Here is a 23,951-nt window from a genome sequence, read left to right as displayed (position 1 = left end):
GCAAGATGGAGAAATCTGGGCGTGTCCTGTGTTTCTCCTTCTTCTTGTCCTCCATCTTCTGCTGTGATGGTGGCACTTCTGGACTGGTTTAGGGTAGAGGCAGACTGTCTAACATAGGTGATAGGTATTGGAAAATTATTGTAAATAAAGTACAGGTAGTTCTTAGTATAAAAAGATGTTGGAATTCAGGATATCCCTCTGGCTGTCCTGGATTGCTCAAACCAGGCTCAGAGACCCTGGCACAGAGCCCAAGACCCCTGTGCCTTTGATTATGACCCATGGAAAAAATTACCAACCTTATATGAGGATTTACAAGCCACGAAAGTCTAAGTAGAATAATAGTTAGTTTGTCACAGGGTGAAAAATAGATTTTTGGGGTTTTTAGAATGGGGGTTCAGGAGGCAAGATGGAGGAATCTGGGTGTGTCCAGCCTTTCTCCTTCTTCTTGGCCTCCATCTTCTGCTGTGATGTTGGCACTTCTGGATTGGTTTAAGGTAGAAGCTCACTGTCTAACATAGGTGATAGGTATTGGGAAGTAATTGTAAACATTGTACATGTAGTTTTTAGTATAAAAAGACAACATCACCCCAAGGCAGTCAGTGTGCCATGAACCAACCTGCTGGGCAGATCTCAGATAGCAAAAAATAAACAACCTTGAGAACGAGAGCCAAGGAATTCTGCCTTTTTTTTTTTATCTCAGGGCTGGGAAAAGCAGATTTTCTAACACCTCGGTGTCACCTCAACACCAGAGCCCTGATAAAACCACGGAGGGGCTGTACCTGGAGGCTGCAGAGCGAGATCATGCTGTACATCATCTGGGTGACGCAGAAGCAGTGCCGAAAATTGTGGAAGGGGTTGTTCCTGTAATTGTCGTGGATGCACAGCTGCAGAGAGAGGGAATGGAGCTGTCAGAGGGGGCAGAGCTGTTTGCCAAGCACTGGAAATCCTTAAAGGAGTTTTATCATGAAATAGGGGTCTCCTCAAACCAGGTCTTATGAGCTCTTGGAGATCTGTATCACACCTGAGATAGCTCAGCTACCTCAGCTGGCATAAAATCAGCAGGATGGCTTCTGTGGCAGTGTTGGAAACAAAAAGGTTTTAATAAAAGGCAAAATAACAAAGCTCTTTACAGAGAAAAACCGAGCCAGGTGGAAGAAGTTCTTGCTCCTGGTAAAACACCTCACAAAAGCCATTAGTTTCTTTGTTCTCTTCTTTTTCTAGTAAATTGCTCAGGCCAGACTTTTTGCCTCTTATCCAATTGGCTATCCTAAAGTTTGAGGTGAAGACCCCCAAGCCCTATGAGGTGTCTTTTTACCTAATTGAGGAAAGAAACTTCTGGGCTCTTTTCCTTTTTGAGGAGACAAAGGATAGTTTTGTTACTCCATCAAGAAGGGGCACATTCCTATACTATGGGGTCCAGGATTATCCTCTGCTAGGACAGAGTGACAGCACAGGGCCTCTGACAATTTCTACCTTCCTGGCTTCCTGATTCGTGTTATAATACATATTATTATATTGGCTTTTTGAAAATATTAAAATAGATTCTATATGTGTGATGTTAAAGTAACTTAGTTACAAAGATATAGATTTTATTTCTGTTGTTAATTAAGCTTAGACATGGTAGTGAAATAGTGATGTAAGTCTGAAATAGTGAAATAGCTGATGTAAGTCTGAAATAGTGACGAAATAGTGAAATAGTGATGTAAGTATGCTTGTGTTTAAAATTCCTGCTTGGATGGGATAACACCCAATGAACACAGGATGAGGACACCTGTACAGATATTCCAATTATCAGCACTCATTGTCTGAAGATAGTGTGGGCCAAAGCCCAAAATCTGGAGGTGATAAAAAAGGACTAAAACCACAGCCAAGGATTGTGCATGCTCAAAAAAGGTGGATCCCAAGGAGGAGATGTGCTAAACAATTCTTGGAACATGTAAACTAGTTTGGAGAAAAGTTTACTATGCATAAGGGTCTATGCAAAGGGCTGATGTAATGAAAAGGTATTTAGGGGTATCTCTGAAGATAACAGTGTGCTCTCAGCTGAGTGCCAAGATGCACCCAGCCATAATAACCTTTGCTCCATGGTCCTTGTCTCCTATTGTCCTTTATTAAACATTTACATTTTCACAGGAGAGTGAAGGTGTTTTTCACGTTTGTGCGTTCCAATAATTCACCAGCAGGTAAAGCTCACAGAAAATCCCCTCTCGTGCCAGCCAGCAATGGACAAACATCCCAGCACAGCTGCATCTCTGTCCTCTGACCTCATCCTGGATTTGTATTTCAAACCTTGCCGTGGCTAAAGGGGGACTGTAAAGGGCTCAGAGCCCACCCCTGTCCCCCTCTCCTGCTGAATACAAACCAGAGCTCTGATACCTTGAGGGCTGACATGTGGCTGTCATGTCATTTCCCAGCACTCAGAGGTGGCACTTTGGGACATGTTGCTTGGCAAAGAGAAGGTGTGAATGCACACCAGGCTGGAGCACACCTGGGTGGGATTTCTATGCTGGGTTTCTATGTTTCTATGGTGGGTTTTCTCTTCTGTCAGCCTGGCAGAGATTGAGCTGTCATGGGCTCACATGAGCCATTCTTGTGTGGTTTGACTTCCTACAGGTCCTGGCTTGGTTACCCTCATTCCACAGCAGGATAAAGCCTGTCTGTCCCTGTGTCCTGGCTGGTGCCAGGGCAGAGGGAGGCTGGCACAGCTGGGTTGACACATGCCATGGTCATTATTCCAATGCTCCTCTGGCTTCCTGTCCCTCACAGAGCAGCACTGCTGGACCCCTCTGCTGGATCCCTCTGCTGGACCACAGACTGCTGGACCCCTCTGCTGAATCCTCCTCCAAAGCCTGGAGAGCCTTCATGCTTCAGTTACTGAGCCTGAATTGATGGCATGGACAGAATTCCTGCCCCCTTCTCCAGCTAAATCAGGAATTTACCTCAGGAGTCCTCACACCCCATCAGGATCAAACACTTCAACCCATCACCTGACTTCCAGGAGACCTCAAAGCTCTGGATGAGGTCAAGAGAAGTGTGGCATTTCAGTGCTTATTCAGTATTTGTGGGCTTCATTGCAAAAGCTGCACAGATGATTCTGCAAGTAAGGATTTTAGAAACACATTCCATTACTTTAAAATGACTTAGGAATGGCATGATATGGTTGTCAGCCAGGCTCACAGGTGGTATCTCACAGCCTACACATGGCACTGCACAAAGCTGCATGGATGTAATGTGCACATCCAGCTCTGGAGCCCAGAGCATCCCAAGGGACTCCTGATGCAATGACTGGGTTGCATTAATCATTCTTTCCTCCTCTTTTTGGAAGACTTCTGTAGCCAGTGGATGTGGGATAAGCATGAGGTGGCTTTTTCTCTCCCACTTGAGTTCAAAGTTATTGGTGATATTTTTGTTTGATGTTTGGAAGGAATTGATGAGGAGGATTTTATTTCATTAGAAGTTTAAATATTATATTACATTACATTATATTATATTATATTACATTATATTATATTATATTATATTATATTATATTATATTATATTACATTATATTATATTACATTACATTACATTATATTACATTATAATTGAATTTGTTAAGTATTTAATTGTATTTTATTGTATAGTATTTTGTGATTGTTTGCTGATGGTTTTGATATACATATATATGGATTTAACTGGTTGGTGAAGTAAAATACACTAGAATTTGATTATTAATTTCTTTTAGGTAAATAATTTTTTATAATGTGTTTTACTTGTGAACAAACACAGGTGCAGCAAATGAGAGAAGAATGTTTTTTTGAGGTTTAGAGAATGTGAATTTTAGAAATTTTTTGGGAAGCTGTGCTTTGCTTTTTCCTGTAAAGAGGAACGTGGCGACACAAAGTGATGCCCACACTGTGCCATTTTGGAGCAGAGCCCTTGAGGCTTTTAAAAATCATTTTGCTTTCTTCAAGAAGATGGGAGACCTCACCCTGCCTTACCATTGTAGAAAATACACAACAAACTCCCCTTTTTGTTGCTCAGAGTGAGGCTGCCTTAAATGTTAGTGGTGACAAATTACTTGGAGACAGCTCGGGGAAGCTGCCTGCAGCAGGGTGTGTGGGTGGGCTGTTGGTGTGTGTTGACATATCACCTTGCTTCCCATGTTTTTGGGCTGTGAAACAGGAGGAGGAGGAGATCTTCTGCTTTATCTACTCTGTGTTACCCTTGTTTGTGTTGGGATTCGTCCCACCCCTTGTCTTCAGCTGCTTTATAGGGTCAACACCACCCAGCTTTTCATTTGCCTTCTTCAGAGGGAGAGATTAACTAGATTTTGATAATTTTTGGTGTCTCCTTTAATGCAGCCAATATTATTTTTCTAAGAAAGCTTCACCGGTGCTGGGAATAGATTTCAGGTGAGGCTCCTGCCTTGTGTGGTGACATTTCATCCCTTATGGCAGGCTCTGCCCAGCCCTGTGCCTCACTGTGTCCCTCCTGCAGCAGACACCCAGCAGGGACAGCCCCATGTGCCTCCTGCTGTGCTGTAACCTGTGATGGGACCCGGTCTCTTCTTTGTCCTTTCCAGCTGCCTCCTGATTTTGTGACATTTTTAGGAGTCCACATCCATGCAAACCAGCGCCCTCAGGGAATTAAGAAGAGATTAATGAGGTGCAAGTCTTTATTTTATAAAACATCTGTGTGATGAATTCACACCATGATGGTTTTAATGATTGTCTCAGTCAATTTGTGAGACTCAGAGGTAAGTTTTTACTAGTTATAATTCCTCAGGCTATCCCTGGATGTTTTTTAAACAATGGTTAAAATATTTACTGGTCCACAGTTCTCTAGGAACATCATGGGGTTTTCCTAAGAAAGCAAATATATTCTTCAGCTTCTTAGCAAACACTTTCTTTTGCTCTCCCTTGGACCTGAAAACTCTTTGCTTTTTTAAATATTCCAGTGTTTCTCCCTCAGCCATCTCACTTTTGGTGTGATCTCATCTTTCTCACATTTTGCAACATTCTCACATCAAAGACTGAAGCACAGAAAGTTACCTTCTCAGCAATTCCTTTTCCTTCCTGACTTGCTCTTTCCTCTGCTCCCTGTGATTTAGTCCTTTGAATGATTATTGCACTTTCTAGCTATATCTGAAGGCACTTGTCTTGCCTCCATTTACAGTAGGTATCAAGAGCATTCAGCAGAAATGAACTGCTTTCAGTAATAGAAACCTCAGCAAATGAATGCAAAACAGTTTAAAAAGAGTCATTTGTGACCACAAGAATGCAAACATTTCCTGAAGAACTTAAGTTTTAAGAATTTGTATAGACTGACTGCTTTCATTGGGACTACTCGTGCCAGTCACGTTAATGCCATGATTAAATGCCTTGTTTATAGATTCTTGAATGTGAAAAACTGCAAATACCAGTAACTTGAACTACTCACCAGCCACCTCTTCAAGGTGATAGGATTGATGTTGAAGTCTTTTACCAGCCCAAGGTCGTGGTACATGTGCTCCAAGCAGCTCAGCATCTGCAGCCAGAACAAGCAGGTTATGGTTGGCTCTGTCAACACCCCTTGAGGACACCCTGTGAAGTGAATTTCCCCCTTGCAAGCATCAAATAATTGCAGAGCCCTCTTCAGATGAAAGAAAGATGTTCAAAGACTGCAAGATTAAAGTGCAAGAGGGGAGGCAGAGAGGGCTGAAAGCTTTTTGAAGCAGAGGCGCTGCTGTTGGCTTCAGGTTCTGTGCAGGGCTTTGAATATCACACCAGCCCTCTTCAGTGGCTGTGGCTGGTGTGTGTCACAGCAATTCCTGCTCACAAAGAGAGCACTGCCATGTTCCCAGTTCAGCTGGGATGTGTCCCAGTGCTCAGTGAAATCAGTGGGAGCTTCTCCCTGGCTGCACAGGAATGGATCAGGCTCCGGCAGAACAGAAAATGACAGCGGAAAACAAGAGATCCCTGAGGAAACGTTTATCTCACACATTTGTCAATACCTTCTTTCTTTATGGCTTCTTGTGAGCTCCTAACTCCACTACCTTACCTCATATTTCTTGTTTAAAAGATTTCCCATTATAACCCTATGAAATTGCAGCAGTTTTGTGATTATCCCCTCATGGAGACTGTAACTATGAATTCCTGCAGCTGAAATGCAAGCACAGGCAGCTCTTTTGAGACAACTTCTGCTCTGCAGCAGCAAGGGGGATTCAGGTAATTTAGCACCACCCCTCATGTTTAATCATCTGGGCTTAAAAGAACTGAAAACAGAAGATATTGATAATCTGAAAGAATTGAAAAGATATTGATAATCTGAAAGAATTGAAAACAAAAAATATTGATAATCTCAAAATATTGATAATCTCAAAGAACTGAAAACAAAAAATATTGATAATCTCAAAGAATTGAAAACAAAAGATATTGATAACCTCAAAGAATTGAAATCAAAAGATATTGATAATCTCAAAATATTGATAATCTGAAAGAATTGAAAACAAAAGATATTGATAATCTCAAAATGTTGATAATCTCAAAGAACTGAAAACAAAAAATATTGATAATCTGAAAAAATTGAAAACAAAAGATATTGATAATCTGAAAGAATTGAAAACAAAAAATATTGATAATCTCAAAATATTGATAATCTCAAAGAATTGAAAACAAAAGATATTGATAATCTGAAAGAATTGAAAACAAAAAATATTGATAATCTCAAAATATTGATAATCTGAAAGAATTGAAAACAAAAGATATTGATAATCTCAAAATGTTGATAATCTCAAAGAACTGAAAACAAAAGATATTGATAATCTGAAAGAATTGAAAACAAAAAATAATGATAATCTCAATCTAACAGCTTCCACCAGTCAGAAATTAACAGGTTTCCTGGAGTTCAGGAGTTTATGTGTATATTCATTCCCATTTCTGAAGGGCCAATCTGCAGGGGATGGAATGTGGCCATTGTGTTAGAAAATGCAGTTTTTAGATTGTAAAGCAATCCAGGGATTCAACGTCACAAATACAGCCCTGAAGGCATTTCTAGTTAGCCTTCTGTTATTTAGACTCTTAGAAACTCACCAGAAAAAAAGATTTAATCTAATGAAACTTTATATTTATCCAGGGAAATATAAATGTAAATCATGGAGTAACAACAGGGCTGATTTTGAGTAATCCAAACAGGAAGAGACTTTCCTGCAAGACCTGAGGGACAATGCCATGAGCTGAATGCAGCTCAGATCACATGGACAGCATTTTGCTGAAAATCCCCTTGTCCTGGTAGAATATATGTTTTGCAACAGTTCCATAAAAGACTTTCCAAGACAAGAAACTTTATCCAGAAGTGCTGAATTAGAAATGCAGCTGCTGCCAAGAGAGCTTTGGGTGAGCGAGGAGGAGACTCCCAGTCCCAAAACTCCCCTGAACACAGGGGAATCTCAGTTTTCATATTCAGCTTTCTTGGTCAGCAGCAAAAGCTTGGAAATGAGACTCTTGTAAGGCTTGAAAAGTGAGAGGGCATTTGAGAAGGAGGAGCAGGCTTGCTGCCAAGCTGTGCTTGCTGAGATGTTTTCCTTGAGTGAGATTTGCTAGTCCTTGCTAAATCTGGTTTTACATTATATTATAAGCTGGTTTTATACATTATATTATATATATCTGATTTTACATTATATTATAAGCTGGTTTTATACATTATATTATATATATCTGGTTTTACATTATATTATAAACTGTCCACTCTTAACATCCTTCTCCTTCACGTTTCTGGAGGTTTACACATAGAACCTTCCAGAACCTTCTGCAGTACAAATGATGAGCCATGAATAACACTAATAGCAGTTAAAAAAGGAAGAAAATCAAGTAATTTGGGTGATTGCTGCTGGGGGTGCTGCCAGATACCCAAGCATTTCCCTGGGAAAAAAACCAGCACTAAACCCCTCATTTAGTCCTGTCCTCTATTATGCTTTTATTGAGTGAGATTTGCTAGTCCTTGCTAAATCTGGTTTTACATTATATTATAAGCTGGTTTTATACATTATATTATATATATCTGGTTTTACATTATATTATAAGCTGGTTTTATACATTATATTATATATATATCTGGTTTTACATTATATTATAAACTGTCCACTCTTAACATCCTTCTCCTTCACACTTCTGGAGGTTTACACATAGAACCTTCCAGACCCTTCTGCAATACAAGTGATGAAACATGAATAACACTAATAGCAGTTAAAAAGGGAAGAAAATTAGCAGTTAAAAAAGGAAGAAAATAATTAAGTAATTTGGGTGATTGCTGCTGGGGGTGCTGCCAAAGCTACCCCAGCCTCCCCCTGGGAAAAAACCAGCACTAAACTCCTGATTTAGTCCTGTCCTCCATTATGTTTTTCTTGAGTGAAATTTGCTAGTCCTTGCTAAATCTGGTTTTACATTATATTATAAACTGAGTTTATACTTTACATTATATATATCTGGTTTTACATTATATTATAAGCTGGTTTTATACATCTATCTGGTTTTACATTATATTATAAGCTGGTTTTATACATTGTATTATATATATCTGGTTTTACATTATATTATAAGCTGGTTTTGTACATTATATTATATATATATCTGGTTTTACATTATATTATAAGCTGTCTACTCTTAACATCCTTCTCCTTCACGCTTCTGGAGGTTTACACATAGAACCTTCCAGAACCTTCTGCAATACAAGTGATGAACCATGAATAACACTAATAGCAGTTAAAAAGGGAAGAAAATGAAGCAATAAGGAGATACTAATTGGCTTTGAATGCAGCCCTGCAAGCTCTTCAGAACAAGCTGCAGAAAAAACCCTCAGCTGAAGGGTGTGAATCAATGCCTGCACCTCTGCCCTGCTGCCTTATTGATCTGAGTGGAGTTATTGATGATGTGCTTAAGCACACACTTCACTGGGTATTGATTTGTTCAGATAAAATGGCATGGGAGAACTCATGTGGCAGTAATGACAGTGCAGCAGTTGAGGGACTTTACAAGGAAGAGATTAAAGAGTAAATAAAGAGGAGCCAGGATATGATGAGCAGCGTAATCCACCTGGCATCTGCTAGGAAGATGCATTGCATTTCTGGTGTGGTATGGAAATGAAAAAAATATAGAGAGTAAGGTGCAGGAAAGGGGGGAAAACCCTGCAGACTGCCTCAAAGGGCTCTTCTGGCCTTACTGGCTCTCAGAAATTGCCAACCCAGCTAACCTGGCATCCTCACCTCGTTGGGCTCCCACAGCCAGACGTCGAAAGTTGGTTTCCGCAGAGCCTCGATGGTCTCCTGGGACAGCATGTACTGCAGACAGAAAGGCAGGAGGGTAAACAAGGGTGTCCCTGCCATGGGAATGCTGCTGGCACGTCCTTGGGGCTGCCAGGGTTCCATTCATGAGGGATTCAGCCACATTCCCCAAGGAGAGAGCAAATGATCTCTCTCCCTCTGGCCACTCAACCCTCTTCACCCTTCCCACCAGCTGGCAGCTGCTCATTGGGGCAGATCCTGTGGAAAAGAACTTGGGAGAAAAGGGAGAGTGGAGGTGTTAAGGAGAGGCTCATGGCTAAATCCAGCACAGAAAATCAAAGGCACGGGGCACAGACCCGTCCCTGCACTGGTTCTGCTGCCTGCAGAGCATCAGCTGCACTCAAAGCTGCCAGTTAGGGAGGGTGGTGTGAAGTGTCTCTGCTTACAGTGCTAAATTAGCTGGTGGGGATGATATGTTTATTTTCAGATGATTTATGCTCTCATTTCAAGTGTTTTTTCAAGAGTGCCCACAGTTTCAAATTGGTTGTCAGCCTGCAAGATTCAAGTGATTTTTTATCATTACGCTCAAAGCCTAAAACAAAATCAAGCTCATTCACCAGTTATGGCTGCATAGAAAATGAAAAGAAAAGGAATGTGCAGGGTTAAAAGACATGGGGATATCAGGACTCTACAGATTGATCTTTTCAGGATCCTATTCATCAGTGGTTTTGGGACTCAAAACTCTTGTGGCTTCAATTGGCCCATTTACCATGGCTGTCTCTAGTCTGGGTTTACTCTCCTGAGCAGGTGAATGACAATTTCTGAGCCATCAAATTGATACTTAATCCAACACAGAGGATTAATTTTTCTTCTTCAAAAGGCAAGGAGTTTTGCATTTACACACACAATGCACATTTAGTGTGACTTTCTGCAAGAAAACTGCAAATTAGCAGTACAGATTTGGTGTTGTGATGACGTCTTCCTTCATCCTTACTAACGTTGGACAAATCCAGAACCTGACAACTGATAACAAATTTTGCAAATCTCCAAAACCCCAAACTCCCATGAGTTTTGGTCTAGGAATAATGCAGAAATACAAAAGTTTACTCTGCAGTAAGTCAATGCAACTCTATGTAGCCTTTATTCTTAATTCAAGATCCTAATGCAGCAGTCCATCAAAGTTTAATCTGACATATATACTTATCAAGGGAAAAAAACTGGCTTAGAACTGATGTGTTCTGTGAAATCATGTGTTAGTGTCAGGAGCACAAGCCTCCTGGGCAAAAGTTAACTAAAAGAAATAGAAGTGACAGAGTCTGTGCTTCAGTGGAGGTCACTTTAGCGAGGCAGAGCAGAACAAAGAGCAGAATTTGTTGCTCTCTTGGGCTCTGAGGACAAATGTGCACAGAGCCATGTCCATATCATAGATCTGCATCACACAGGACTGAGAGGATTCACCTGAGCCAGCTTTGGTGTGTGTGAGGAGATGCTCATGGTTAAACCATGATTTGCAAATGGGTGAGCTGGTGTTTTGTCAAGGTCTGAGCTGGGCACTGGGCAGGCATAACCAGGCAGCTTTAAATAATTCTTGTGGGCAAAGACTGCAGGTTCTGGGATTCAAGACCCTGTGCTCTTCATGGTTTCAGCCTCATTCATCACTGTGGATTTGTAGTTGTGCTTGCCCAGGAGACATTTTTCTTCCAGCATTACTGTTTTCTCTAGCAAATACACTAACTCATTTTCACAGGGACAATGAATCATTTTGGAGAGAATCCAATGTCGCATTTTTTCTTTGTTTCCCTAGGTGAAGCATCCCCACAAATTACTTTTTAAATTAAAAAATAATCTATTAGGAGAAAACAGGCAGCAGCACTACTTTCAATTAGAACACAGCATTACAGGGTGTTTTTGATTGTTGCTATGAGCGTGGAGAATAAACAAATATAACTGGACAAAAGAGTGTTAAATGTTGATGAATGCACAATGTTCATTAACATTTCAAACACTAACAAGCTTTCAAGTATTAAAGACTACTGAGAATTAAACTTTAAGTCACCATGGGCAACTGATGGCTTTTTCCATTGGCATTTTGGATCAGACCCTGGCTTTAGAAAAACAGGGAATTAATGGCTAAGGAGTCACACGTTGTAAAGCAGCACTTGTCAGGATGGCAGCAGGAATATGGGAAGAGAAAACTGTGTGGTACCTTTGGGTAGGATGGTACATCCCTCCGGGGAGCTGGCCTCTTGTTTTCATCCAAAAAGCTGTACTTGCAGGGACAGTTAGTCCTGAAATGAAATATTCATCTCTTAACATTGAGGGAACACAAGCACAGTGCCTCAGTGCCACCCCTCAGAGAGCCACCCTGCTCCAACACCTCTCCCTTTCTAATGCAGTGTTGCTCAAAATGCTTCGGAAGTGTGATCCTCCTCAGGATTTTCTCCCCTTGTGCAACACCCCTGTTGCCCTTTCTTGGTCTATTTGCATTCAAGAGAGAAGCATCTGAGTTCAGGCATGTATCCATGGATACCTGTTCCAGATTGCAAAGCAAGACATATTCTATTTGCCATCTGGATGGCAGTTGTCTTTTGTCAAGTGGGCAGCTTTCCTTATCTCTTCCACACCCAATTCTTCCTCTGGGGGGACACCTGCTGATAACAGGCTACTAAATGTCCCTGCATGGCTGATAAGAACTACAGCATCCCATTGGGAGATGTGAGCCCAGAGGGAGGAGCCAAGCATTCCTGCCTGGATATAATCTGGAGATTCTGGAACACCAGCATGGCTTCTGCACTGCATTCCCAGAGGAACAGCAGCTGCCTCTTCTCCCACTGCATCTTCAGAGGAAGAGACTCCATCCTTCTCTACAGGATCCCTGCTCCAGCAGAGCCACCCCTGACACTGCAGGAGGGCTGAGCCACAATTCCAATGGTTCTGCTGCCAGCACCCTGACCCACAGGGTGTCAGGCTGGGTTCTGACTCTGGCAGTATTGGTTTAGTTTACTGCATTGTTTATTTTATCCTTTTATTTTCTTCCCTAGTAAAGAACTGTTATTTCCTGCTGCCATATTTGTTGCCTGAGAGCCCCTTAATTTAAATTTTATAGCAATTCGGAGGGAGGGGGGGTTTACATTTTCCATTTCAGGGAAGCTCCTGCCTTCCTTAGCAGACTCCTGTCTTTCCAAACCAAGACACTAACCAACCACTTCTCCTTAGACTTCCAGTGAGCAGCTTGCTGTCCATGGCAGGCATCCTTCTCCAGGGCTGCCAGGGACCATGCTGGCTATGGGCACACCTGTGCTGATTCACTGCTGAGGGCACCCACTGAGCCTTGCTGCAGCCCATGAGAACTTCCACTTTGATGCTGTGACCTCCTTGGCTGCTGCCCCTCGTGTGGGACAACAGCAGAGAGGCACAGACTTGGCAGACACCTCTGCCTGGCTCTCTGATCCTGGAGAAAGGGAGCCTCTGCCAGCAATTACAGGTAATTAACGCTTGCCTGGTTGTTAACACTGCCAGTTATCAACTCTTCTTTCCTCTGCATATGGAAAAGCCAAACTGATGCTTTCCCATCTGAGCAGAGGTCCAGGAGGACCTCATCACTCTGCAATTCCCTGATGAGGCTGCAGCCAGGAGAGGGTTGGGCTGTTCTCCCAAATGGCCTCAAACTATGCCAGGGGAGGGACAGATTGGACATCAGGGAGAATTCCTTCATGGAAAAGGTGGCCAAGCATTGGAAGGAGCTGTCCAGGGAGGTTTGGAGTCCCCATCCCTGGAGGTGTCCAAGGAAGGCCTGGACATGGCACTCAGAGCTCTGGAGACAAGGTGGGGACCAGGCACGGCTTGGCCAAGATGGCCTTGCAGGGCTTTTCCCAGCTCGCTGTCCACATGGACTTTATCAACTCTTGTGTGAGGCTGATCTTCCTGCATTTTGCATTTATAGAGTCATGGAACGGTTTGGGTTGGAAGGGACCTTAAAAACCATCCAGCTCCACCCACCCTGCCGTGGGCAGGGGCGCTGCTCACTGGGTCAGGCTGCTCAGGGCCCCTTCCAATCTGGCCTTGAGCACTGCCAGGGATTTATCCTTGGAGTCCTAACATTTGGATTATCCTCTCTCAGTTTTCAAGCCTCCTGCCAAAGGAAGCAGAAATAAACCTCCCAAAAGAAGCCAAGCAAAGCATTCCATTAACTTGGTTTGTGCATTTTTGATTATTACATTTTGCATTGTATCTCTTTTGAGTGATTCTCTTCTCTGTTGGGAATTAGTCCAGGTCTCTTTTCTCCTCTTAACATTGATGTCTGCTGTCATTTCTGGTGGCTGTGTCAGAATCCTGTGAAAGTTATGTCATTTCACAGCTCATGGTGGTCAGCTGACATCGACCAGCTGCCTTTCCTGCCCTGTGTAAGGAGATTCTCACTTGATGAAAAGCTGTCTTAATCACTTCTAAAGCCCTTTCCTCAGAACTCCACTGTGTGGGGTATTAGTAGGATAAAAACAGTGAGATTGGGGCATTCCTTGCCCTAATTGGAGCTGACTGCCAGGGTCAGCTGAGGGTCAGCCAGCTATCTCTAATTCCCAGCTGTAGTAGGATATTGAAGCCTTCATCCCAGCACACTGGGGAACACACCAGAGCCAGGATGCATCAGACCTTCACAAATGCAAGACTGGATCTGCAAATGATCATGATTTTAAATGACACCATAATGCTATAGCATCTGCCAGTGGTGAGTGAAAAAAGCAGACAAGCAAAAAAAAAAAAAAAAAGCAATTTGAGGAGGATAGGAGGATGCAAATGGAGCTGCTTTGCTCTTCTGAACAGAGAGCTGCACAATTCACTGAGTTTTTATAAACCTGCCTGCCCCGCCTTACCCTCTCATTTGGTAATGTAACAGCAAATATAAGAAAAGATAAACACCCATACAGCTGTGTACACTGTGATCTTACTGAAGGAATACAGGCACTCACAAATATTTATGTACATCAATTAAATTTAGATGGGATCCCCAATGGCAACCACAATGCATTATCCAGCACAAGGGATGACAGGTCTAAATGAGAGCAAATAACATTTCCACTTCCCTGGGATGCCTCTGTTCCCACACACATCCCATGCCAGCAGGAGAGGGTTTGCTCAGCCACCCTGGGCTGGGGTGACCTGGGGCTCTGGTGGCTTGGGAATGAGGAACCTCAGCTCATTCCTCAGCAGCTCCTGATGGGAGCCACCAAGGAGCATCATCATCTCCTCAGTCTTGTACCCACGTCCAGCTGCTGCTTTGGCTCCCACACCCACAGGGTGCAGAATTCTGCATGAGCAGGAGGAGCCTTTGAGCAGCTGGGAGGAGGGAGAGGCAGCTCAGGGTAACCAGGAGGAGCTGTGACAGAGCCACGTGGACACAGCACCAACGTGATGCTGAGCAGAGCAAGCCCTGCTCCTGCTCCTGCTCCAGAGAGAGCAGCTGTGAGTGTGAGCCCAGAGCAAGCCAGGGTGGGTGTCTGTTCCCAGCTGAGCCCACCTTTAGCACAGCTCTCCAGCCTCACACCCCGTGCTGGTCCCTCCTTTTGGAGCCTGTCACAGCTCACTACCAGCCCTTGGTGGAGGTGACACCCCAGCTGGAGCTGGCTGCACTGAGCAGATGGAACACCCCCCAACCCAGCTTTTCTTGTTCGCAGGTTGCTGTTTGGACCACAAAGTATAGATTGGAGGGTGACAGGATCTGGGATGGGAATTAGTCATGGCTGCTGGGACAGTCTCGTACTCCCTGATGTGCTGTGGTGGTGACGGAGTGAACATGAACTTGCCATCACTTCTTTTTTTGGACCTCATTCCCTGTCCACCTGTGCATCACTGCTCGTCTTCATCACTGTGCATCACAGTTCAGCTCTGCCAGCTCCCTGCCACAGCTGAGGCAAAGACACATGGGCACACACGTTTCTCACATCACACCCAGCACAAACCAGCACACATGCTCCTGCATTGGCTGCCAGCCTGGGCTCGGATTTTTTTAAATGAGATTTCTCCACACACCCCAAAAAGAAATGATGCAAGTCACAGGGCAGACTGCATTCCACCCTGCTGGGATAAATCTGAGGCACACAAATCTGAGGTTAATAATGTTACTCTGCTTTTATGCTAATATGACAGCTGAATTTGGCCTTGGACTTCATGGGAATGAATTATCATTGTGCCTCCTGACATAACTGCTTGGCAACATTTATAAAAAAGAGTGACTATAAAGCTTGAATCTTTTAGCACATTTCCCACTGCCCTCAGTAGGAAACAGTTTTGATTAAGGGTCAGACAATTTAACCCCGAGGCTGTTAAGACAGCAAAGTTACATTTGCTGAGAAAAATCCCCTTCACCCCTATTTTGAGCTGCAGGGTATATTCCTCTCCATAAAAATCCCATTCACCCCCATTTTGAGCAGCAGGGTATATTCCTCTCCAGAGAAATCCCCTTCATCCCCATTTTGAGCAGCAGGGTATATTCCTCTCCATAAAATCCCCTTCACCCCCATTTTGAGCAGCAGGGTGTATTCCTCTCCAGCATCTTTCCCAGGAGCATTCCCAATCTCAGAGTGATTTGTTTGTCCTAGTGGGGCACTTCAGTGACACAGGAGGCGTTTTCCAGCTGAGACCATGCACCGTAGGAAATGCAATTTTTTCTGCTGCTGTTTTAATTACAGCAAAACCCAGCTCCACCATCACAATGAGCCCTTGCATTAGAATGCAAATTCTCAATTTCTCGTTGAATTTGAAACGGGTGATTTATAATAGCATGAGATCATAATTAGAGGAGCTGCTACATATTTATCTGGTAATCTCCCAGAATATATTTGAGCTGATTTGAGTGCTAACTGGTTCCCAACCAAAGGCTGCAGTGTGCAGAAGTTCTTTTCCCATTCTCTCTCTCTCTCCCAGTAAATCTGGATGAAGAATTCCCATTCTGTATGGTGACAAATAACTCCCAGGACCTTTTTCTCCATTCCCATGGCCCAAGCTAAATTAACTGGTGAATGGCTATAAATCTTCAAATGGTAAAATAAAGCCTCTGTCCTTGATGGTTATTGGTTTCCTTGCTCTTTTACTTCTAAGCCCAGGAGATAATTCTGTGGAAATGTTGCATCAGGGTTTGAAACCAGACACTCCTGTGGTTGGGTGCCAAGCAGAACTTACCTGCTGCTCCTTGCTGCCATTTCCTCCCTCATCTTTTTAATGTCACGCTTGCATTTCTCAATCTCCACCACCTTCAGGCCTTCCACTGTCAACAGAGGGAAACAACAGGGCTGTTACCATGGCCAGAAGTTGCAGGGTCTGGTTCCACAATGGTGCAAAACTTCAGGGAGCTCTGCCAGTGGGGTTATCCAGCTCCCACAGGCTGCTGGGCTCTCCCACAGGTGAGAGGCGCTGCCAAAGCCAGAGGAGACCTTGGAAACCCCCAGGGATTCTCTGCTGTCAGTGCAGATAACAGCCCCAGAGCTTTAATTCACTCGATGGCTAAAACATCTCAGCTTCTGCACGGCAGCAGGCAGCTCCTCTGGTGCCTTCACTCCTGGGCTGCAGAGCAGGAATCAGAGGAAATCCTGAGCAGGAAAAAGCCCCACTCCCCTGATGGGGTGATAAGCAGGGCCATGCAAACGCGTCCCGGTAGGATTAGAATTCCCATTAAGACAAAAGGTTTTAATTCGGAAGTTCATGCAGAGCATTAAGGAGATCTGAGAGGCATTGCTGGATACAGAAAAACCAAAGGGAGAATGCAAGGGGGAGAGACAAATGTTGAAAATTCGGCTCTGATGATAGATTTTTTTTCTTTTTTTTTTTTTTTTAAACTATTGAAATCCTGTCACTTCTTTTTGCCAATCGATTCTGTAATCAAAGGTTATTTCTACATGCAGCACAGAAAATCCTATATTTCCCTTCTGCATGTAATTGTGAGAGCCACGAGGCAAAAAGTTTGATTGCCTTTTTATGCAGCAGGGCACTTTATTCCCCATAGCTGAGAGAGCCCAGTGCAATGAGAGTGTGAGAATAACTCTCCCTTTTCTTTCCCCCTCGCTGAACTGTCAGTGTGATCAAGGACACAGCCCCATTTATTACTGCAGGTCATTCACGTGCGATCATTTCACAGCTCATTTGTTCGCTGAACTCCTTGTTTGCATGGAGCAGCATCGGTATTCAGCAACTTTCTTAGAAAATCACAGTCTGGATCTCACTTATCTGGAGAGCAAGTGATAAAACCCTGCCTTGAAGGGCACAGCTCTGGAGATAAGCAGAGACCTCAGTTTTGTTTACCTTTAGGAGAGTAACAACAAAGATTGCAGCTGGAACTGGGAAAAGGGAAAGAGATGTGTCTGAACTAAGCCCAGAATGCCACATATTCGGAGAGGAAAGGGAAAGGGGGTTAGTTTATTTTTGTTTACAGGGATGCTCTCTTAAAAATCCCATTTAGGCATTTATATTTTTTCATCTGTCATTGTTGCAGGCAATTTCTTTGGGTGATCACAACGTGGTGGTGCAGGCAAGCTGCTGTCCTGCTCATTGGATATCTTAGTTCTGGATACCTGCACTTTTTTTGCTGCTTTGCTCAGTTGCTGATGGTCAGCTCTAGCTGACCTGCAGGCCCTGTGCTGCTCTGTACCCCACTGGTGCATTCGCCTGGGAGAAATTCCATTTGCCAAGGTGTCTAATTGGTGGCCAGTGCTTATTTGAAGCAGTGGGAGCCAGAGTTATCAGTGACAGGGAGGTGGGACAGGCAACTGCAGGGAGAGGAGCAGTTCTGGTGCAAAATGGGCAGCCCTGAGCATTTTTTTCCTGTTGCATCTCTTTGATTTTCGTCCCAAATCTCTCTGGGGGAGCAGAGAATTTTACATAATTGTTTTCTAAAGGTAGATGTGAAGTGCTGACAAATTGCAAAGGGTTTTTTGCCAGCTTCCTTGTTCTTGTGTGGGCTGCTGTGCAGAATAAGTCAAGCCATGGGACAAAGCATTCCCAGGGCTTGCTCTGCACAGGCTCATCTTCCAAGGGGAACTGACAAACTTTAGCTGGGATTTAAAAATCAGCTAAAAGATTTGGCTCCCTGCAAACACATCTCGGGTGAGGTCTCTAGGCAGGAATGGGAAGGAAGCTGAGAACATTTCATGGGAGGTGCAGATGTGGTGCTGTCATGAGCATTCATCCCCACACACACACACACACACACACACATCCCCTCTGGGGAAGAAATCCTGGAGAGCACATGTGGAAGTGATGGAAAAGGGATCTCCGAAGGAGGCAGGAGAAAAGGCAAAATAAAAGCACAATTCTTTCCACATTTGGCTTGCAAATGATAAATGGCCATGTCATGTGCACTGATTAAGGGCCCATTACATTGTTCTGCAGTGAGAAATACCTTCTGAAAAGACCCTGTGCTGTCTAAAGAAATCCTTGGGCTGAATCCAGCAGTGAAACGTGGCTCTCAGAGCAACCTCTGGGAGCCCAGCTCAAGCAGGGAGGTTGGACACTCCCTCTCTCCCACGGTTTTGCTTCTTAAACAAGACAGCCCAGGGAGTTATTTCAGGATGCTGCAGAATGGGCTCTGTTGCAAACCCTGGAAGTCTGATTTGGAGCAGAGGGGCAGCCCAGGGAGCTCCTTCTCAAGGATTGCTCCATCAGCTGCTGGTTCCATCAGCAGTGGGACCCACCCAGGGAGAGAGAATTCCTCCTTTGGGGAATTCACCCACCTGCATGGCTCTGGGCATGCTGCCTTCCCTACACCAGCTCTAAATAAAGTGCTGCAGTGGGCAGGTGCTCAGTGTTTTCCTGCCAGGAATGGCATGAATGCCTTGGTTATCTCCCTCCTGTGCAGTGCTGAGAGGCAGAGCTGGGCCAGGGATCCCAAAAGCAGCCCCTGGCTGGCTGGGATTGTTCCTTTCTTGGGCTGCCAAGGGGATACAAAGACCCACAGCTCACCTCATGTGCTCTAACCCATGGCATTTAGCCCTGAGGAATGGAGCTGGGCAGAAGTTTCACTGAAAATGCAGAGTGACTGAGCTCATTTCTCTGTTCTCTTTCTTTTGGGGGGATCAAAGAAGAAACCAGCAGAGCCTTGGGAGAAGCAGCAGCCAAACAGACAGGGAGGAATTCATCCCTGGGTTCCTTTCTGGGGCTAGGAAAGCTGCAGGTTGCCCCCTCCATGGACATCCCTCAGCACCAGGAGCTGAGGCTGGGGAGGCACAGGGAGAGGCTTCCCTGCAGCTGCTCCTCAAATGAGGACATTTCTTCCTCTCTCTCTGACAAAGGGATCAGTCTCCCTGAGCAGCTGCAGGGTCAAGGTAGCTTCTGGTCAGGGGAAGTTTCAGCAACCAGAAACTCTTTTTTTTTCCCCAGCCAGCTCTAGTGGGAAAGTTGTTTCTGCAGCTGTAGTGCTGGGAAAGGCTCTCTCTGCTTCTGAGTTCAATGCTGAGCATCCTCAAGGATGCAGGGTTTGAAGTCAAAATTGGATGGCAGCACCTTATTCCCACCCTTCCCTGCCTCTCTGGGACCTGTGTTCTGCCTAATGAACTGAAACAACTCAGAAACTGCACAGGGGGAAACAAAACAACCCAAAACACCAGGAAAGGAGCTCATTGACCGGGTGAATTGAATTTGGCTGTTGCACTGTAAAAATATGGTTGTGTTACAGTGCAAGGAAGCCCTGAGGGAGCTGGGGGTGCTCAGCCTGGAGCAAAGGAGACTCAGGGCTGCCCTCCTCACTCTGCACAGCTCCTGAAAGGGGCCTGTGCTCAGCTGGCCCTGGGCTCTTTCTCCAGCAGCACTGACACAACCAGAGCACACAGCCTCGAGCTGCACCAAGGGAAATCCAGGCTGGAGAGCAGGGAAAAGGTTTTTCCAGCAAGGGTGAGAAAGTTCTGGAATGGCTGCCCGGGGAGGTGGTGGAGTCCCCATGCCTGGGTGTGTTTAACAAAGCCTGGATGTGGCACTGGGGGCCAGGGTTCAGTTGAGGGGTTGGGGCTGGGCTGGACTCCATGATCTTGGAGGTCTCTTCCAACCCAGGGATTCTGGGAATTCTGGGAATTCATTCAGGGGATTCTGTGAATTCTCTGGGGGATGGGACTGACAGCAGCAGGAGGGTGTTACCCCCTGGAATCACAGACCAAAAGCCCCAGTGAGGGTGGGAGCAGGATCCCCAGAGGATCAGGGAGTGCAGAGGGATGGGGAGGTCACTGCTGGGTGCAGCGGGTGACAGAGCCCTGGGCCATGGGGGACAGGGGAGGGCTGGCCAGGGGCTGGGAGGTGGAGATGGGGAGGGGGGTGGTGGAGACCCCTCTGCCACAGGGACATGGGAACAGCAGGACATGGCCTCAGCAGCCCCTCAGAGGGAGGCCAGGAGGAGCTGTGGATGCTGGCAGCACCAGCCAGCCCACCCTGGTCCCCACAGTGCTCCCACCATCCCCACGGGCTGACCTGTGGCCTTTGGGGCTCAGAGTTGGCCAAATTACAATGGGTTAGAGAAAGTGGAGGAGCAGGACAGGTCAGAGGTCACAAGGCACCAGTTCCCACTGTGACAGGAATAAAGGGACACTCACATTCAACCTTTTTCTCCAGCATTGCCAAGTGATTAGCTACTTCCGTTTTCAGTTCATTGATTTTAAAAATCCTGGAAAGAAAACCCTCATGTATTAATGTCATACATTTAATGCTCTACCTACCCTAGGTGCTAAGGGCATCTGCTAGAAATGTCCATGTTTGTGTCTCTATGACTGATCTGCCCAGCCCACGTTTGTCATAAGGAAGAGCAAATTTTCCATGGAAATGCTAACACTGGGGCAGAAAATACACCTGGGTTTAATTTTCAGAAAAATTATCAGGAGATTTTTTTTTTTTTTTATGGCCCTGGGAATGTCTTGTGGCTCTACAACACTTCATCTGCCCCTCTCTCAGCAGTGACTTGCTACTGTACCCCCCAGGGAAGCAAAGCTAAGTTGGTAATTGTTCAATTGGTAATTCACAATTGTCCAAGAGCAGCGTCTTGGTGTCTGCAGACTCTGAAACCTCCTCCCCTCCTGCCGCGTTACGCTGCTGATTTCTGGGCTGTGGTGGGACTGATCTGCCTTATTGAAACCAGCTGGGATTAAATAAGCAGCTACACAGATGTTGAGAAATCCTCTCTGAGGAGAGACATTTTTGGGTGATAAAGGGGAAAATGAAACAAATCTGATGATTTGACTGCTCAACGAAGCAGCGTTTCTTTTGCTTCCTGAGAGGGAAGGAGCGTTTACTGTGTGATCTCCTTTTTAGATCAAAGATAATCACTGAAATTGCTTTTGGTTTGAGCTACTGTATTGCTGTCAGCAGGAAATAATGTGTCCCAGACCTAAATTTGGCAGGCAGAGTGGGATTTGAAAGATGTCTTAAATGCCCCTCTGCCTCCTGTGAAAATTTCACTTCAGGCTGATAAAAGAAATAGCATTTTAAATTAATAATGATGTTCAGTTTCTTACCTCGAGAACTGCTCAGCAATCTGTCCCAATAAATTCTGGAACAATTCTTCTTTCTCTGAAAAAAAAAAAAATAGTAGGAAGACATGATAGGAAAAAAAAAAAAGAAAGGAAAGAAGAAACCCTCAGCCCTTCTGCAAAGTGGTGTCCAGCCCTTCTGCAAAGTGGTGTCCCCAGGCTCCCAGTTCTGATGGTGAGGCCAAAAAATTGTTTAGGTGCTTTGAAGAGCGACAGGGTTTGGGAATGACTCCTTGTCTTACCTGCTTTCCCTGCAGATTACAGCCAGGGTTTTATTTTTGGGAGGCTGGGTCTCTGAGAGGTGGCTTGTTTTAGGGCAGCACCTTCTGGAGAGGAGACCCTTTCACAGACCTTGGGTGGGACGCCAAGAATCCCAACTGGCTTTTGAAATTTCCTGCTCACAGTCGGTGTCTCTCACACCACCAGCACCCTGTGACAGAGTGCCCATGAACAACCCCATAGACCATGAACAACCCCATAGACCATGAACGACCCCAAAGCTCAGGAACAGCCCCACAGCTCATGAACAGCCCCATGAACAACCCCACAGCTCATGAACAGCCCCATGAACAGCCCCGCAGCTCATGAACAGCCCCATGAACAGCCTCACAGCTCATGAACAACCCCACAGCTCATGAACAATCCCATAGACCATGAACAACCCCACAGCTCATGAACAGCCCTACAGCCCATGAACAGCCCCACAGCTCATGAACAACCCCACAGCTCATGAACAATCCCATGAACAGCCCCACAGTCCATGAACAGCCCCACAGCTCAGGAACAGCCCCATGAACAACCCCACAGTCCATGAACAGCCCCACAGCCCATGAACAGCCCCACAGCCTATGAACAACCCCACAGTCCATGAACAGCCCCACAGTCCATGAACAGCCCCACAGCTCAGGAACAGCCCCATGAACAATCCCACAGCCCATGAACAACCCCACAGCCCATGAACAGCCCCATGAACAGCCTCACAGCTCATGAACAACCCCACAGCTCATGAACAATCCCATGAACAGCCCCACAGCCCATGAACAATCCCATGAACAGCCCCACAGCCCATGAACAATCCCCTAGCCCATGAACAACCCCACAGCCCATGAACAACCCCACAGCCCATGAACAATCCCATGAACAGCCCCACAGCCCATGAACAACCCCACAGCTCATGAACAATCCCATAGACCATGAACAACCCCACAGCTCATGAACAATCCCCTAGCCCATGAACAGCTCCACAATCCATGAACAACCCCACAGTCCATGAACAGCCTCACAGCTCATGAAGAACCCCACAGCCCATGAACAGCCCCACAGCCCATGAACAATCCCATTAAGAACTCCACAGCTCATGAACAATCCCATAGACCATGAACAGCCCCACAGCCCATGAACAACCCCACAGCCCATGAACACTAAATAAAACCCAGCCTGCCTTTCAGTCTTATCCTGGAGACCATTTCTTTTTTTTTTTCCTGGTGCAAATGCCTGAGGATTGTGCTGCCTTGCATAAACTCCAGACAAACACGAGATGACAAAGTGCTGTCCCTGCAGAATGAGCTCTGCCCTTCCTGGTTTGTGGGATGGGCACAGCAGGGTACAACTTTCCCAGCCCCTTTTCCCTTGAGAACACAGCCTGGACGGAGCTGCCACAGGGATCCTGTCAAGATCCCATTGTTCCCTGAGTTCCTCCATGCTGGGAGCCCTCGTGGGCTCTCAGGATCTTCTGCTGGCTCGGGAAAGTCAGCCTGATGAAGCCCCAGCCTCTTCCCAAGAAAATCACAGGATTGCAATTCTCAACACAAGGAAAAGCAAACAATCTCTCAAAGCAGGACCCTAGATTTCAAGGGACAGCACACTTTAGGAAGGAAGAAGCATGATAGCAAGGTTTTCCCATCTTTTAGCATGTCCACAGAGAAAGGGGAAGCCCAAATCACCTTTGCTGAGCCCTGAGATGCTGTTTTGGGACTGTTCCCTCTTTGCCCCAGCAGCTAATGCCGACTGCCCCAAAGTGCTGCAGTGATTCCTGCACTGGGGGTATGCTCAAGGAAAGGAAGCACTGAGTGCACTAGAAACACGCTGCAGATCTCAGAACACCTATTTATACCCACACAGAAACACCCCATGGCATTTCTGCAGATAGTTCTTGTCCTTCCCCGAGGGAACACAAAACCTCACAAGTGCAATCACCCAGGCAAAACACATGGGATG

The 23,951-nt window shown here is 45.3% G+C and overlaps 1 protein-coding gene across 9 annotated transcripts in view; it reads right to left on the bottom strand.

Annotated features, from left to right (window-relative positions):
- PDE9A (phosphodiesterase 9A) overlaps positions 1-23,951 on the bottom strand; it is a 59,332-nt gene that overhangs the window by 10,730 nt on the left and 24,651 nt on the right. For 5 of the 9 annotated variants that reach the window (XR_011679667.1, XM_071430207.1, XM_071430206.1 and 2 more), the window contains 7 exons: positions 21,720-21,774; positions 20,805-20,875; positions 16,417-16,501; positions 11,447-11,528; positions 9,223-9,297; positions 5,424-5,510; positions 780-884 (listed from right to left, as the gene is read on the bottom strand). Coding sequence is in view for 8 of the 9 variants with exons in the window: in XM_071430207.1 (XP_071286308.1) it covers positions 780-884; positions 5,424-5,510; positions 9,223-9,297; positions 11,447-11,528; positions 16,417-16,501; positions 20,805-20,875; positions 21,720-21,774 (560 nt within the window). In the remaining variant the exon portion in view is untranslated. Of the gene's footprint in view, positions 1-779; positions 885-5,423; positions 5,511-9,222; positions 9,298-11,446; positions 11,529-16,416; positions 16,502-20,804; positions 20,876-21,719; positions 21,775-21,976; positions 23,128-23,175; positions 23,625-23,951 lie in introns of those variants that run through there. The other 4 variants (XM_071430208.1, XM_071430211.1, XM_071430213.1 and 1 more) reach the window with 4 other exon arrangements.

The sequence above is a fragment of the Agelaius tricolor genome, unplaced genomic scaffold, assembly GCF_023055355.1.
Source record: "Agelaius tricolor isolate 1412-34295 unplaced genomic scaffold, bAgeTri1.0.p SCAF_7, whole genome shotgun sequence".
Taxonomy (NCBI): domain Eukaryota; kingdom Metazoa; phylum Chordata; class Aves; order Passeriformes; family Icteridae; genus Agelaius; species Agelaius tricolor.
The sequence above is the reverse complement of the archived record's forward strand: the minus strand, read 5'-3'. Positions and strand labels throughout refer to the sequence as shown.